Genomic DNA, 12,236 nt, shown 5'->3' on the forward strand with positions numbered 1-12,236 from the left:
GCCTTAAAAAATCGCCAAAATTTTAATAAAAATAAAACACATTTTTTCTTAAAAAAGGTCAAAAAATTTTTTTTTTTTTTTTAAATAGCCAAAAGTCTTTAAAGACGTTTTGAAAGCATGATTCTTTAAAAATCAGTGGTAAAATAAACACAAAATACAACCCTTTAAAGCCAAAATAAAAAACTTAATAAAAAAAACCCAACATATTTATATATTTAAAATTATTTGTCATGCCTCCTGCTTTTTGCACCACTCTCTCGCCTCACATAAATAACAAACAGTCCTTAAATTATTTTTAAATATTCAGTTATAATTCTGTTGTGAAGCTGTATTTTTTTTAAAATAATATACATTTTAAAAAGTGATGTTATAGTAATGAATAAGACCCAATAAGGAGTATCGATGCTCGTGTCAGAAAATGCATGGTCTTGAAAAAGTCCTGGAAAGTTATTGGTAAAACTGTGTATGAACCGTGCGTACAGCTCTGCAGTCTCACAGAGCTGCTGCTCAATAAAACCTGAAGAAATGACGAGTAAAAACGTGGAAACTCTGCTCTCCGGCATTTGTTTGTCAGACTCGGGCTGAGAATGAGGAGCTGAGGGAAGATCTCTCTGAAGTGACCGCTCAACACAATTCAGTTCTCGAGGAGAACCAGAGACTCCGTGCCAAACTGGAGAACCTAGAGCAGGTCCTAAAGGTACCGCTGGACTCAGATACTCTGCTGTATCATCCTCAGTTTCACTCAGGGCCAGAACATGATTAAAACATTTCTGTTTTTCCCCGTGAAGCATATGCGAGAGGTCGCCGAGCGAAGGCAGCAGCTGGAATTGGAACATGAGCAGGCACTGGCTATCCTTAAGTTCAAACAGGATGAAATCAAACGGTTACAGCGGGTAAGAACCCTTATTTTCAGACTCGTATCTCTTTCTGCTGAAATCAAACCTCCGAGCTGTTTTCAACCTAATTACGTCCAGCAGGAGGCAACGAAGCATCAAAGGGAGCTCGCTGTGTTGTGAGTTTTATGAGCATCGTGACTTTAATATCTTTCTTTTTTTTTTTTTTTTTTAATCCTCAGGCTCAGTTATACGCGAAGAGGGAGCATGAGGGAGTGGTTCAGATGCTGGAGGTGAGTCTGTGCTGCAGAAAAACACACGATTTCTCCACCGTGTACCGCAGTGATGCTCAGCTGGCTCTGCTTTGGGGCCGCAGACCCACACATGTTAGCAGGATTTTAGGACGTTTCTAGGACTTTAGGACTTTTTAGGATTATAGGTCATTTTTAGGATCTTAGGCATTTCTAGGATTTTAGGACATATTCAGGATTTAAGAACATTTTCAGGATTTGAGGATATTTCTACGATTCCCAGATTTAAAGATGATTTTCAGATTTTAGAATGTTTCTAGGTTTTTAGGAGGTATTTAGGATTTAAGGACATTTCCAGGATTCAAGGATGTTTCTATGATTGCCAGCTTTTAGGAGGATTTTTGGAATTTTAGAATGTTTCTAGGTTTTAGGACTTCTTGAGTTTTAGGATGTCTCTATGATTTTAGGGCATTTCTAGGATTTTAAGACGAGATTTAAAAATTTAAAAATGTTACTGGGATTTTAGGACATTGCAAGGACTTGAGGATGTTTTCACGATTCTCATATTTAAGGATGATTTTTAGATTTTTTTATGTTTCTATGATTTTGGACTTTCTAGGATTTTAGGACATTTCTAGGATTTTAGGACATTTCTAGGATTTTAGGACATTTCTAGGATTTTAGGTCATTTGTAGATTCCAGGACGTTTCTAGAGTATTTAGAGCATTAGGGGCTTAGCTAGGCCTCTGTCCTCCTCTGCCACTTTTTTTATAAACAGGCTCTTATTTTGATGCTGTTTTATGCACCTTATGGATGCCAAAATTACAAAACCAGTTCCCAGTGTGAATCACTTCATTTTTATTGTGAATTAGAAGATTGTTGGGGGTCCACCTGGCACCCTATTGGGGGCCAGATTTGTCCTGCGGGCTGTAAGTTGAGTATCACTGATGTAGTGCTTTTATTACCAACAAGAATTTAGGCTGATTCCCAAACAAAAATCAAAACTCTGTTTTCACACAAGTGTTTTATTATCTAGACACCTAAAAAAATCACAAATCCAAAAGAGTATCAGTGTTAGTTTTGTCCTCCTGACGCAGCGTGGTCAAACATCACGATGAGCTCTTCGTTCTTATCAAACACCTGGCGGAGAAGCTGCTGCAGAAAACACACATTTCTGTCGCACTCACGGGTCTGAAAAACCGTTTGAACAGATGTCTTCTCTGCTGCTGTGACGTTTACGCTCGCTCTCAGTGAGCAAAATTCAAAATGAAGTCAGACGCTCGCTGACAGTTAAAGTCTCCATCTGTCTGATTGGCTGCTGATGCAAAAAAGACCCTCCAACAAAACCTCAAAAACTCCTCCACAGTTGTTGTCTGCTTTTCTCACATTGTGCATTTTGCTAAATGAAGTGTGTATTTTATTTTAGGAGTTGACTCAGCTTGTGTTGCAGAGGGAGCTGGTAGAGTATAGTTTGCTCCTGTTTTTTTGTTTTCTTTAAACTGCTTGTTTCCTTCCTCTCGCTTTGTTTCTGTCACTTTCTGTCGCTGTTTCACCTCGGAAGCATCACAGGAGAAAGTCTCTTTCCCTCTCAGCTGAAGTCGACACGCTGCCTTTTGCAGTCTGATAAAAACAGATGTTTTAAATCTATGTCGGTTGAAAAGGCAGAAGTTGGCTGCTGAGGGCAGAGACACATTCTGGTGATACGGGATTTTCCAGACTGCTGTGTTTCTGTTTGATTAATGTATTTTCTCTTTCCCAGATTCATCGTTTCACAAGCATGTGTTGACTTTCCTTTGCCGTTTTTTTCCTTTGTGTTATCTCTTTGCTAACCAGAGTACACTGGACTGCATGCAGGTACTGTTAACCTTTAGCCTGCTTAATCCCCTGCGCCAAAATATTTACCTTCCTGCCACGATGCCTCCCCTAGCCCCTGTAGATAAAACCACCAACCCCAATTATTTTTATTTAAATGCTTCAAATTAACAATGTTGTACATTAGCCTAATTTCCAGTAAACAATGTTGTCATTTTATGTTTCTGCAAACCACAAATACACAGATTGCTTTTGCACTCATATATAGTGGACATGTTGAAGAAATGTGTGTATATGTTTAAAAAAAAGTTTGTTCTGGCCAAAAATACCCTGTTTGGGGGTTACAGTTGCTGGTGGAAAAAGCAGCAATGTCTCTTCTTGTGTCATTCTGTCCTTGCTGGTGTAACCGTGACACCCACATCAGGCGGCTGAAACGCTGCAAGAAACAGAGCCACAAGTTGCTAAAAGATACCAGCGTTTGATGCCTTAAAAGCAACAAAGGAAAACAGACACGGGTCCCTGAAAAACACCTGCATTTGCTGCTTTTAAAATCATTTGGGCCTTAAGTTCTTTAAAAACACATTCATTTCATTCCTAAAATCCTGATAGAAACACAGCAGCATGTCACCAAAAACACCAATGTTTGGTGCCTTAAAACAACAGGAAAAATGGGGACAAGTCGCTAAAAAATACCCACGTTTGGTGCCTAAACGGCAGCGGGAAACACAGCAATGGGTCATTAAAAACATGCGTGTTTTGAACTTTAAAAGTTTTAAGAAAAAAATGACACAGGTCCCTTAAAATCACCCTCATTTCATTCCTAAAATCCTGATAGAAACACAGTAATGTGTCATCAAAAAAACAACACACATTTGGTGTCTGAAGTGCCGTTTGAAGCACAGCAATCCTGAAAAACACCCATGTTTGGTGCCTTAAAAGCCACAGGAAAAAAAAGACACAGGTCCCTTAAAAACACCTTCATTTGATGCCTGAAATACTGATTGAAACATAGCAACAGGTCACTAAAAAAAACATATTTGGTGCCTTTAAACAACAGGAGAAACAGGGACAGGTCGCTAAAAAACATCCACATTTGGTGCCTGAACTGCAGCTGCTTAAAAAGCGCTTGTGTTTGCTGCCTGAGGAAGAAGTAATGACCTGCCAAATCTCAACTGGCTTTGTACTTTTTTAATTTTAAAAGTGGTGTGCAAATAGGCAGCCTTCTGGCCTTTGATTATTGCCTTAAAAGGCGTTGGAAAAGCAGCAGCGGTATAAAAACCCCCACGTTTGGTGCCTTAAGGGCAGCAATGAGTTGCTGAATCACAGCTGGTTTTGTTGTTTGTCGGTCTTGAACAGCGGTCTGCAGATGGTATCCGTCTCATTTCGGTATATCAACATCTAACATCCCCTCCACCTCCAGATGACAAAGTCAGCTCATAACTTTGATATGTATAAAATGTACAAATGTGTTCATGGTTTGCAGAAAGGTACAGTGCCGGGTTTCAGTGACAGCAGGAGCATCAGTCGTGCAGTAATTAGTCTTCCATAAAAGCTTCATGTGGCCACAGAGGCACATTTGATGCGTTTTTAGGTTACCAAAGTGTGTGTGAAATCAGGTCATTCAGACGAGGAACAGTTATTGCTCCCAGCTGCAGCGAGCTCACTTATCGTGTTTATTTAATCTGATTATGTGGAGGTAGACTCTCTGTGTTTCTACCCAACGCAGCACTGATCGCTGTTTGTAATCAACGATTCATTTTAGGATTTTAAGTCATTTCTCTCAGCGTTTTAGCACTTGGGTCACTGCAGACTCGGCTCTGCGTAGGTGAGAGCTGACAGGAAATGTTGCTGAGACAGTTTCGTGCAAAAGCTTCTGTCAGATCCGCCTGCCAGGAAACTCCCACCGCAACCTGAAGTGAAATCGGCCACGTATAGAAACTCTGAGAGAAACCTCTGCAGCGTTTTGACACAACAGCCTGCTGTCTGGTGGCTTTGTTAACCCTTCGAAACCTTAAAAAAAGGTTTGATTTCTCTCAAAAGCAGCAACTTAACAAGACAAGACTCAAAACTTTACAAGAAATTAACAAAAATCACCTGAAAATAAGAAAAAAAAGAAAGAAAATACAAAAACAAGCAAGAAAATGACCTGGAAAAAGTGATGAAAATTTAAAAAATATATATACATGAATATATTTTTGTTCTGTAAAATAATTTTAAATATATAATAATAATAATAGGTAACATTTTCTTAGCATGTTTTCCCTTTTTATTTATATATTTAGATATTTATTTTTGATTTTTTTTTTCCAGTAATCCTCCCTTCTTTTGTAAAAACAAATGTTTTGCTTTTTTTGTTTACACCTTTTACTAATTTCTCTAATTTTTTCGAGACATTTTTTGGCAAATTGGTCATTGCCTTTTCCCCCAGTGTTTGTTTAAGAAATCAAACCAACTGGCTCAAGTTTCAAAGTGTTAAAGTGAATCTAAATAGAAGCACAAAATAAACAAGTGTCACGCTACTTTTCCCATCTTACTAGAAAACCACCCGCCTTTATTTCCCGCCTTTTCTCTTTCCACTCGACCTGTGATCCTGTCTGTGTGTGACGCTGATATCAAATCTCTAACAAATGTTGTCTGACCTGCAGAAGTCTAACTTTATGTCACAGTACTTTATTTATAATATACTGTATATACTGTATGTTTTTTACTGTATATTTGCCATATTGTCTGATCTTGTATGTATCTGTCTGTTTCCACGAAGCATATCTAGGTCATAATCAGCATTGCTGCAAATCACTGACATCATCCCAGGCTGTGATCAACAAAAAAGAAATTTGCTTTGCATGTAGTATATTGAAAATAATAGATTTTTTATGGGTTTTTTTCATCTAAAAACATAGTTGCATCTTGACAAAAACCTAGCATTGAAAGGGTTAAAATTCGGAAAATTATTGTGTATTTGATATTTTTATTAGGACTAATGTTTGTAAAAAATAAAATTAAAAAAAACTTCAATGAAAGTAGAAAATAATATTAATGTATAATATCTTTTAAAGCTTGATTTTGAAAAGCTCATTGTGTGTGCAGAGCGATGCGGGTGTAATGTCGTGTGTAATAGTGAGATAACGTGTGTAATATTAAAGCGTACTGAGAGTTAAAAGTCTATAGAATAAAATATAAAAATAAAAATGAAAATAAACAGCAGGGATAAAATAAAAACAACGAGTAAAACTTTAAATTAAGACTGTAATCTGTAATGTAAGCCTGTTAGGCAAATCTGAACTCTTTGTTTTTGTATATTTAGTCTTTTGTGTAAAAACTGTGTTTTTACTGTCCCGCTGTTTTGTCCGTCCGTCCCACCGCGCGTGCAGTCGAAGGTACGAGAGCTGGAGGACAAATGTCGCAGCCAGAGCGAACAGTTTGGCTTGTTGTCCCAGGAGCTGGAGAAGTTTCGACTGCAGGCCTCCAAGGTGGACATGGGCGGCTCCGGCCTCCTCACCAACCCCGGCCTCTCTGTTCTGACCAACGGGGTGGGCCTGACTACAGAGCGAGGTGAGCCTCACCGCCACGCCACGCCACGCCACGCCACGCCACAACACCACACAACACTGCACAATACCACACCACATGACATGATACCACTCCTAACAACATGAGACCACACCACGCCACATGACATGACATGACGCCACGCCACACGAGGTCCTGACTTGCACAGAGACAGAGGTATCTGTTGCTCAGGATGGTTTCCTCATCTCATGAAGTTACTTTATTTATGTATTTATTTATCATTATTATTATTATTGATTTATTGATTTATTTTTACATTCTCTGTTTTTTGACAGTAGTTTATAGTACAAAACATGCATCAAGACAGACACAGTTTAATTTCCTCTGTTGTTCAGATTTTTCCAAAATTCAAGCAAAAAGCTCTGTGAAATATTTCAGGAGGCGACTCGAGAGGAAAGTAGAATAAATGTCCGAATAAAACAACATAATGGGGTCATTTATCCAATTCCGCCGCAAAATCCAAAGGACTTACATATTTCATCCGCTCGGCCCAGAGCCCATTCAACACACTTTTCTGCAGGCGAAGAGAGAAAGTCATCTCTTCCATAACAGAAATATGATTTACCGTATCACTCTGCTGCATTGTGGGAGGTTCAGGACGTAACCAGCACCTCATGAGGGCTTTTTGAGCTTCCTCTGTAGGACGTCTGGGCTCAGCCTGATGGTGTTTCCACCAGCAGGTCGGTCGATTATTGTGATTTGTGATAATTGGCTTTAATAATAAAATTTAATTGAATAGAGAGAAATATTTTTATAGAATTGTATTTCTAAAAAGTATATTTTTCCAGGTCATTTCCTTATTTGTTTGATTTTTTTTTTTGTTCTTTGTATTTTTTTTTTTTTTTTTATTAATTTTATTTTTGCTTATTTTAATTGATGCACTTCTTGTATCTTTTCACTTTTTATTTTATTTATTTATTTTTACAATTTTTAGGTCATTTCTTCTTAAGTTGTTCATTGCTGCTTTCCCCAGTTTTTGTAAGAAATCACACTAATTTGCTCAGATTTCAAGCAGTTAACAAAAATGTCCATCTCTGATCCTTTTTATAATGTTGCCAGACACATAAGGATCTGAGCCTTTCAGCAACAACAATATAATAATAATAGATTTTATTTATAATGCACTTTACATTTGAAAGCAAATCTCAAAGAGCTACGAGATAAAATGATTAGTATTAAAAAAAACTGAAAAAAATAAAATAAAAGCACATTTAAAAGTCATAGAAAAACGAAAACAAATATGTAAATTGGCGATGTCAACCCGTTATGTTGCAGCCTTTTTTTAAAGCTTGCTGCGGCGCTTTTACTCCATACTGGACCAGTTTTTAAAAAATGTTCCCATCAGTCACTCTGACACAAAAACTTGGGAAAAAAAGAAGAAAAATATCCTTTAAAATGTAACAACAGTGCGATCTGGTCCGAATCTTCTGTTTGTGTCCAACCTCTGTCTCTCCTGCACTGTTCATGTGTTTTAGACTGCACAGGTGGCTCATGGGATATGGTGTCCCTGGGTGAGATAGCCTTCTGGAGTCTCGAGGGAGGTGACCCTCTCTCCTGCCCCGAGGGTAATGATCCGCTCGGTACTTTCTCCGTCTCACTCATGATATGTGTTGGTCACGAAAAAAGCACGGCATGTTGTAACCGCCATCTCACCCGCACCGTCACAGCTCAGCACTGCGAGCGAGCTTCTCTGGCGCTCGCCGGCCTCAGGAGGGTCAGTGCTCCTGGGCTCAGGTGAGAAATGAACCAGTTAAGCCCCTTAACAGCGCTGCTGTGACACAAGGTCGTGTGACCTCTGACCTCAGACAGATGGACGCGGGATTTTTCCCTCCGCTGTTTAATCAGCCGCGTTCAACCTTGAGCGTCCTGCATGTCAACCAGTGACCTCACCCACCTCGCCGCCCGAGGATTCACCAGTTAAACCAGTGGCAGGGTGTTGTCTGTTAAAGTGCTGGATTACGTGTCATCCTCTTCCTCTCTCTCTCTCCGTCCCGTCAGATGTGGCCGCCGCGCTGCGGCTCGGGGCCACGCCCCACGCCGCCGGGCTGTCCAGGGTGGAGCGCTCGCCCGTCACCAAGCACCGGGAGCTGCCCACCATCAGCGTCAGCAAGTCAGGCTCCACCTCCAGCAAGTCCGAGACCGCACACCTCACCCCCAAGTCTGACACCCACCTCAGTCCGCACAAGTCGAGCCCAACGCACGAGGTAACGGCTCCGAAAATCACACCGTCATCACATTTCACTCACTTTAGAGGGAACACTTTACTTCAATTACTAAGTCTTATTTAGCCACGACCTGCAGACACGTTTTCTAGTCCCTGTCGAGTCGGCTGTCCAACTTGTGCTTATGCTTTCCAGAGGTGGGGGCACTGCTATGAAGGAGTACCGTTGCCATGGGGACGGGTGTTTGGGGGGCTGCTTTAATTTAATTTTAAATGGGACTTTCTGATGCATTACACATTTCTTAAATACATTTATAATAAAATATATGTGCTTGCCAGCCGTGTGAAGGCGAACAGACAATAATAAACCAGCTTCGTGGTAACAAAATAAAACCGTTATTTAGGAGGAATACTGTCCGCATTAAGCAGCCTGATAGCAGAAGGAATAAAGGACTTAGAGATTTGTTTTCACGAAGGGTGCTTTGTGGCGCCGGCCTGAGGGCATTAAAGTGAATTTGCGTGACAGGACGTGCTCAGATTGACTGATAATTCCTTTTGCTTTCTGGGCTTCATATTTCTCCCAAAGGGAGCATAAGTCTCTCTGCTGGACTCTGATGATCTTTAGCAGACGAGTCTGTTCAGGCCGTTCACCCTGTTAAACCAGCAGATAAAAGAAAAAGTTAAAAGACTTTCGCTCAGTGACTCAAAAAAGATGCTTAAAATGGTGTTGCAGACTTGAAAGAAGGAAAACTGGATCGACATCAGCTTTTCCTGAGCTGCCGTTATTTCACATACGTTTAAACCTGAACTTAACGCTTTGATTTCTTTCAAAAATGTAGGAAAAAGACAAAAAAACCCTAAACAAACAAAAAAAGAACTATAGGCCTACACACACACACACACACACACACACACACACACACACACACACACACACACACACAATTTATTATTGTGCATCCCTAATAAGCGTAATTATTGGTATGACATGATTATATATATATATATATATATATATATATAGAAATGATTATCGGACTGATAATGGGACTTATGACGTCATATCGATAATTTCGATAGTAACATTTTTAGCCGATAAATAAAACCACAAGCAATAATAACAAGCTTTGATTTTGCCCGTGTTGCGATGGTTTCTTTTTTTAACTCTTTCCCTGCCAATGACCAGATTTTCCGTCAATCAGTGTTTTTACTGTAGTGTAGAACTCAAACACGGTATTATTTTTGTCAAGTTGATGCACAAAACCCCCAAAAAATCTTACAATGAAATTGATTAAAATTGTATCATCTGTACTCACCATATCTCAGCCTTTCATACCCTCACGTAAGGAAAAACAAACAAGAAATTATCCATTATCAGTTATCAGTTATTGGTTATCGGTTATCGGTATCTTATTGGCCACAAGAAGCTGGAAATTATCAGTTTATCGGTATCAGTTGAAATAATCATTATCGTGCATCACATATATATATATAAATTATGTTACCGAAAAAAATCTGTTATTTAATTTAATTTAATTTTTAACACTGCGTTCAGGTTATTTTTCTTGTTTATTTATGTATTTAATTTTGCTTATTTTTAGATTATTTTATTTATGTATTCGTTTTTTCATTTTTTTATTTGCTTTTTTTTCATTTTTTTTCATTTGCAGCTTTGCTTTTTTTCTAGCTTTTTTCATACTATATTATGACTTTTTTCCCTTTTTTAACCCTGTATTCACCATTTAGTACAAACATATCACAAACACAAAGTCAACAAAGCGCTGATATTGGATTGGATATTGGATGAAAGTAAGAAAGCAATAAGCACATACATTTTTTTGAACCCCCTTTCTCTTTTCCTTTCCAGTTTTTTTCCATTTCTTAAGTTGATCATCACCTTCTTTATGTTTGTTGGGAAAAAAATTAAGTCAATTTGCAGATGAATTGGTTTTGATGTGCATTAGATGTTAATTTTAATCCTCGGCTGCAGGTCTGGAGTCTTAATGTTCACTCGGGTTACGTCACGGTGCAGGACTCCTGCCTGCAGCTCTTTGTTTCTACTTCGTCAGGCAGATTGCTCACCAAGATTACCAAGACGGCCGCGCACGATCACATTGATTGTGTGGGTTTAATGGATTAAAAAGCCCTCCTTGACCTCCCCGTCATCTCACGCGAGGTCACGCCGCAGCTGAATATTCCCCAGCGCCCTCCGCTCATTCATGACGGGAGATATTTAGTATTTTTGTGGCGCCGTGTGTGCAGACGGGTCGGTGGTCTTTTCATCTCGTCTGCACACGTTTCAATAAAGCTCATATTTAGTGAGATAATCCATCGGCCTGTGTGGATTATGAAGGTTATACTGTAGTAGTTGTAAGTGATTATCCTTAAAAAGGTTTTCCCAGGGAGCTATAAATACACAGACCCTCTTATTGTGATGTGTAGGAGCGCTATGAATGGAAGTCAACAGCAGGTGCCAAGGTGCGTCAATTCATTCACCAAATAAAATAAAAAAATATTCTGCACAGTATTTAATCTGCGCTCATTCATAGAGGAACATGCAGAATTTGAAAATTGCAAAAAAAAATTGTAAAAGTTGACAAATGACCTGAAAATGAGCTGGGAGGTTATTAGAGTATATGTTTACTAAATATAATTTATACATGTCTATAACTTATTACTTATGTCTTGCTAATGTTTTTTGCTTACTTTTAGATAATTATTTTGTAACCTTTACTAATTTCTTGTCGATTTCTTTTTTGCTTAGGACATTTTTCTTGAAATGTTTAACACTAATTTCTTTTTTCTTTTTTCTTATTTTACTAATTTCTTGCTCATGTGTTTTTGTGTTATTTTTAAGTAATATGTTATTATATTTTTACTTTTTTTTGCAAGTGTTTTTTTTTGTTGTTGTTGCTTATTTTCAGATAATTTTCTTAAAACTTTTAATAATTTCTTGCTTTTTTTGCTTAGGACATTTTTCTTGAAACGTTTCACTAATTATTTTTTTTTGTTTTGCTTATTTTACTAATTTCTTTCTAATATGTTTTTGTGTTATTTTCAAGAAATATATTTGTAACTTTTTACTATTTTTTTGCAAGTTTTTTTTGTTGCTTATTTTCAGATAATTTTCTTTTAACCTTTTACTAATTTCTTGCTGATGTTTTTTGCTTATTTTCAGTTTCTTGTAAGATTTTACAAGAAGGTGTGTGGGGTGGGGGGTGGGGGGGCAGGTAAATTGAATAAATAAAAACAATAAAATAAGGGTAGAAAGTCTAAACAAAAAAATACTCCTTGTAAACAAGGATTTGGATCAAAATGTTGTTTGTGGACACAATTCAAGCGGTTTAGGATAACTAATAATTATCTATAACTAATAATTAACTGATAATTAAGTGTGCGGCAGCTGATCTTGTGTTTTGGGTGCTGTCAGGTGGACACTGCCAGTGAAGTGGAGGAGCTGGACATCGACGTGGCCCCGGCTCCGTACACGGTCAGCAGAGGAGCCGCAAAGCTTCAGGTTTTCATTGCAAGATACAGGTGAGTATAACACTGAAGCAACGTTTGTCTCACTGTGTCAACCCTAAATTCTCATGTTTTGTGTCCAGTGGG

The 12,236-nt window shown here is 38.4% G+C and overlaps 1 protein-coding gene across 2 annotated transcripts in view; it reads left to right on the forward strand.

Moving 5' to 3' along the window:
• The window catches only part of tspoap1 (TSPO associated protein 1), a 104,856-nt gene that overhangs the window by 62,666 nt on the left and 29,954 nt on the right, over window positions 1-12,236 (forward strand). Inside the window, exons 10-17 of one of the 2 annotated variants that reach the window (XM_088088952.1) lie at window positions 575-697; window positions 789-893; window positions 1,076-1,126; window positions 2,918-2,938; window positions 6,268-6,448; window positions 7,942-8,031; window positions 8,465-8,670; window positions 12,058-12,164. In XM_088088952.1, coding sequence (XP_087945078.1) covers window positions 575-697; window positions 789-893; window positions 1,076-1,126; window positions 2,918-2,938; window positions 6,268-6,448; window positions 7,942-8,031; window positions 8,465-8,670; window positions 12,058-12,164 — 884 coding nt within the window. The remainder of the gene's footprint in view (window positions 1-574; window positions 698-788; window positions 894-1,075; window positions 1,127-2,917; window positions 2,939-6,267; window positions 6,449-7,941; window positions 8,032-8,464; window positions 8,671-12,057; window positions 12,165-12,236) is intronic. The other variant, XM_088088953.1, reaches the window with a different exon arrangement.

Source organism: Plectropomus leopardus, chromosome 15 (assembly GCF_026936395.1).
Source record: "Plectropomus leopardus strain MGB_pleo_1.0 chromosome 15, ASM2693639v1, whole genome shotgun sequence".
NCBI classification, from domain to species: Eukaryota; Metazoa; Chordata; class Actinopteri; order Perciformes; family Serranidae; genus Plectropomus; species Plectropomus leopardus.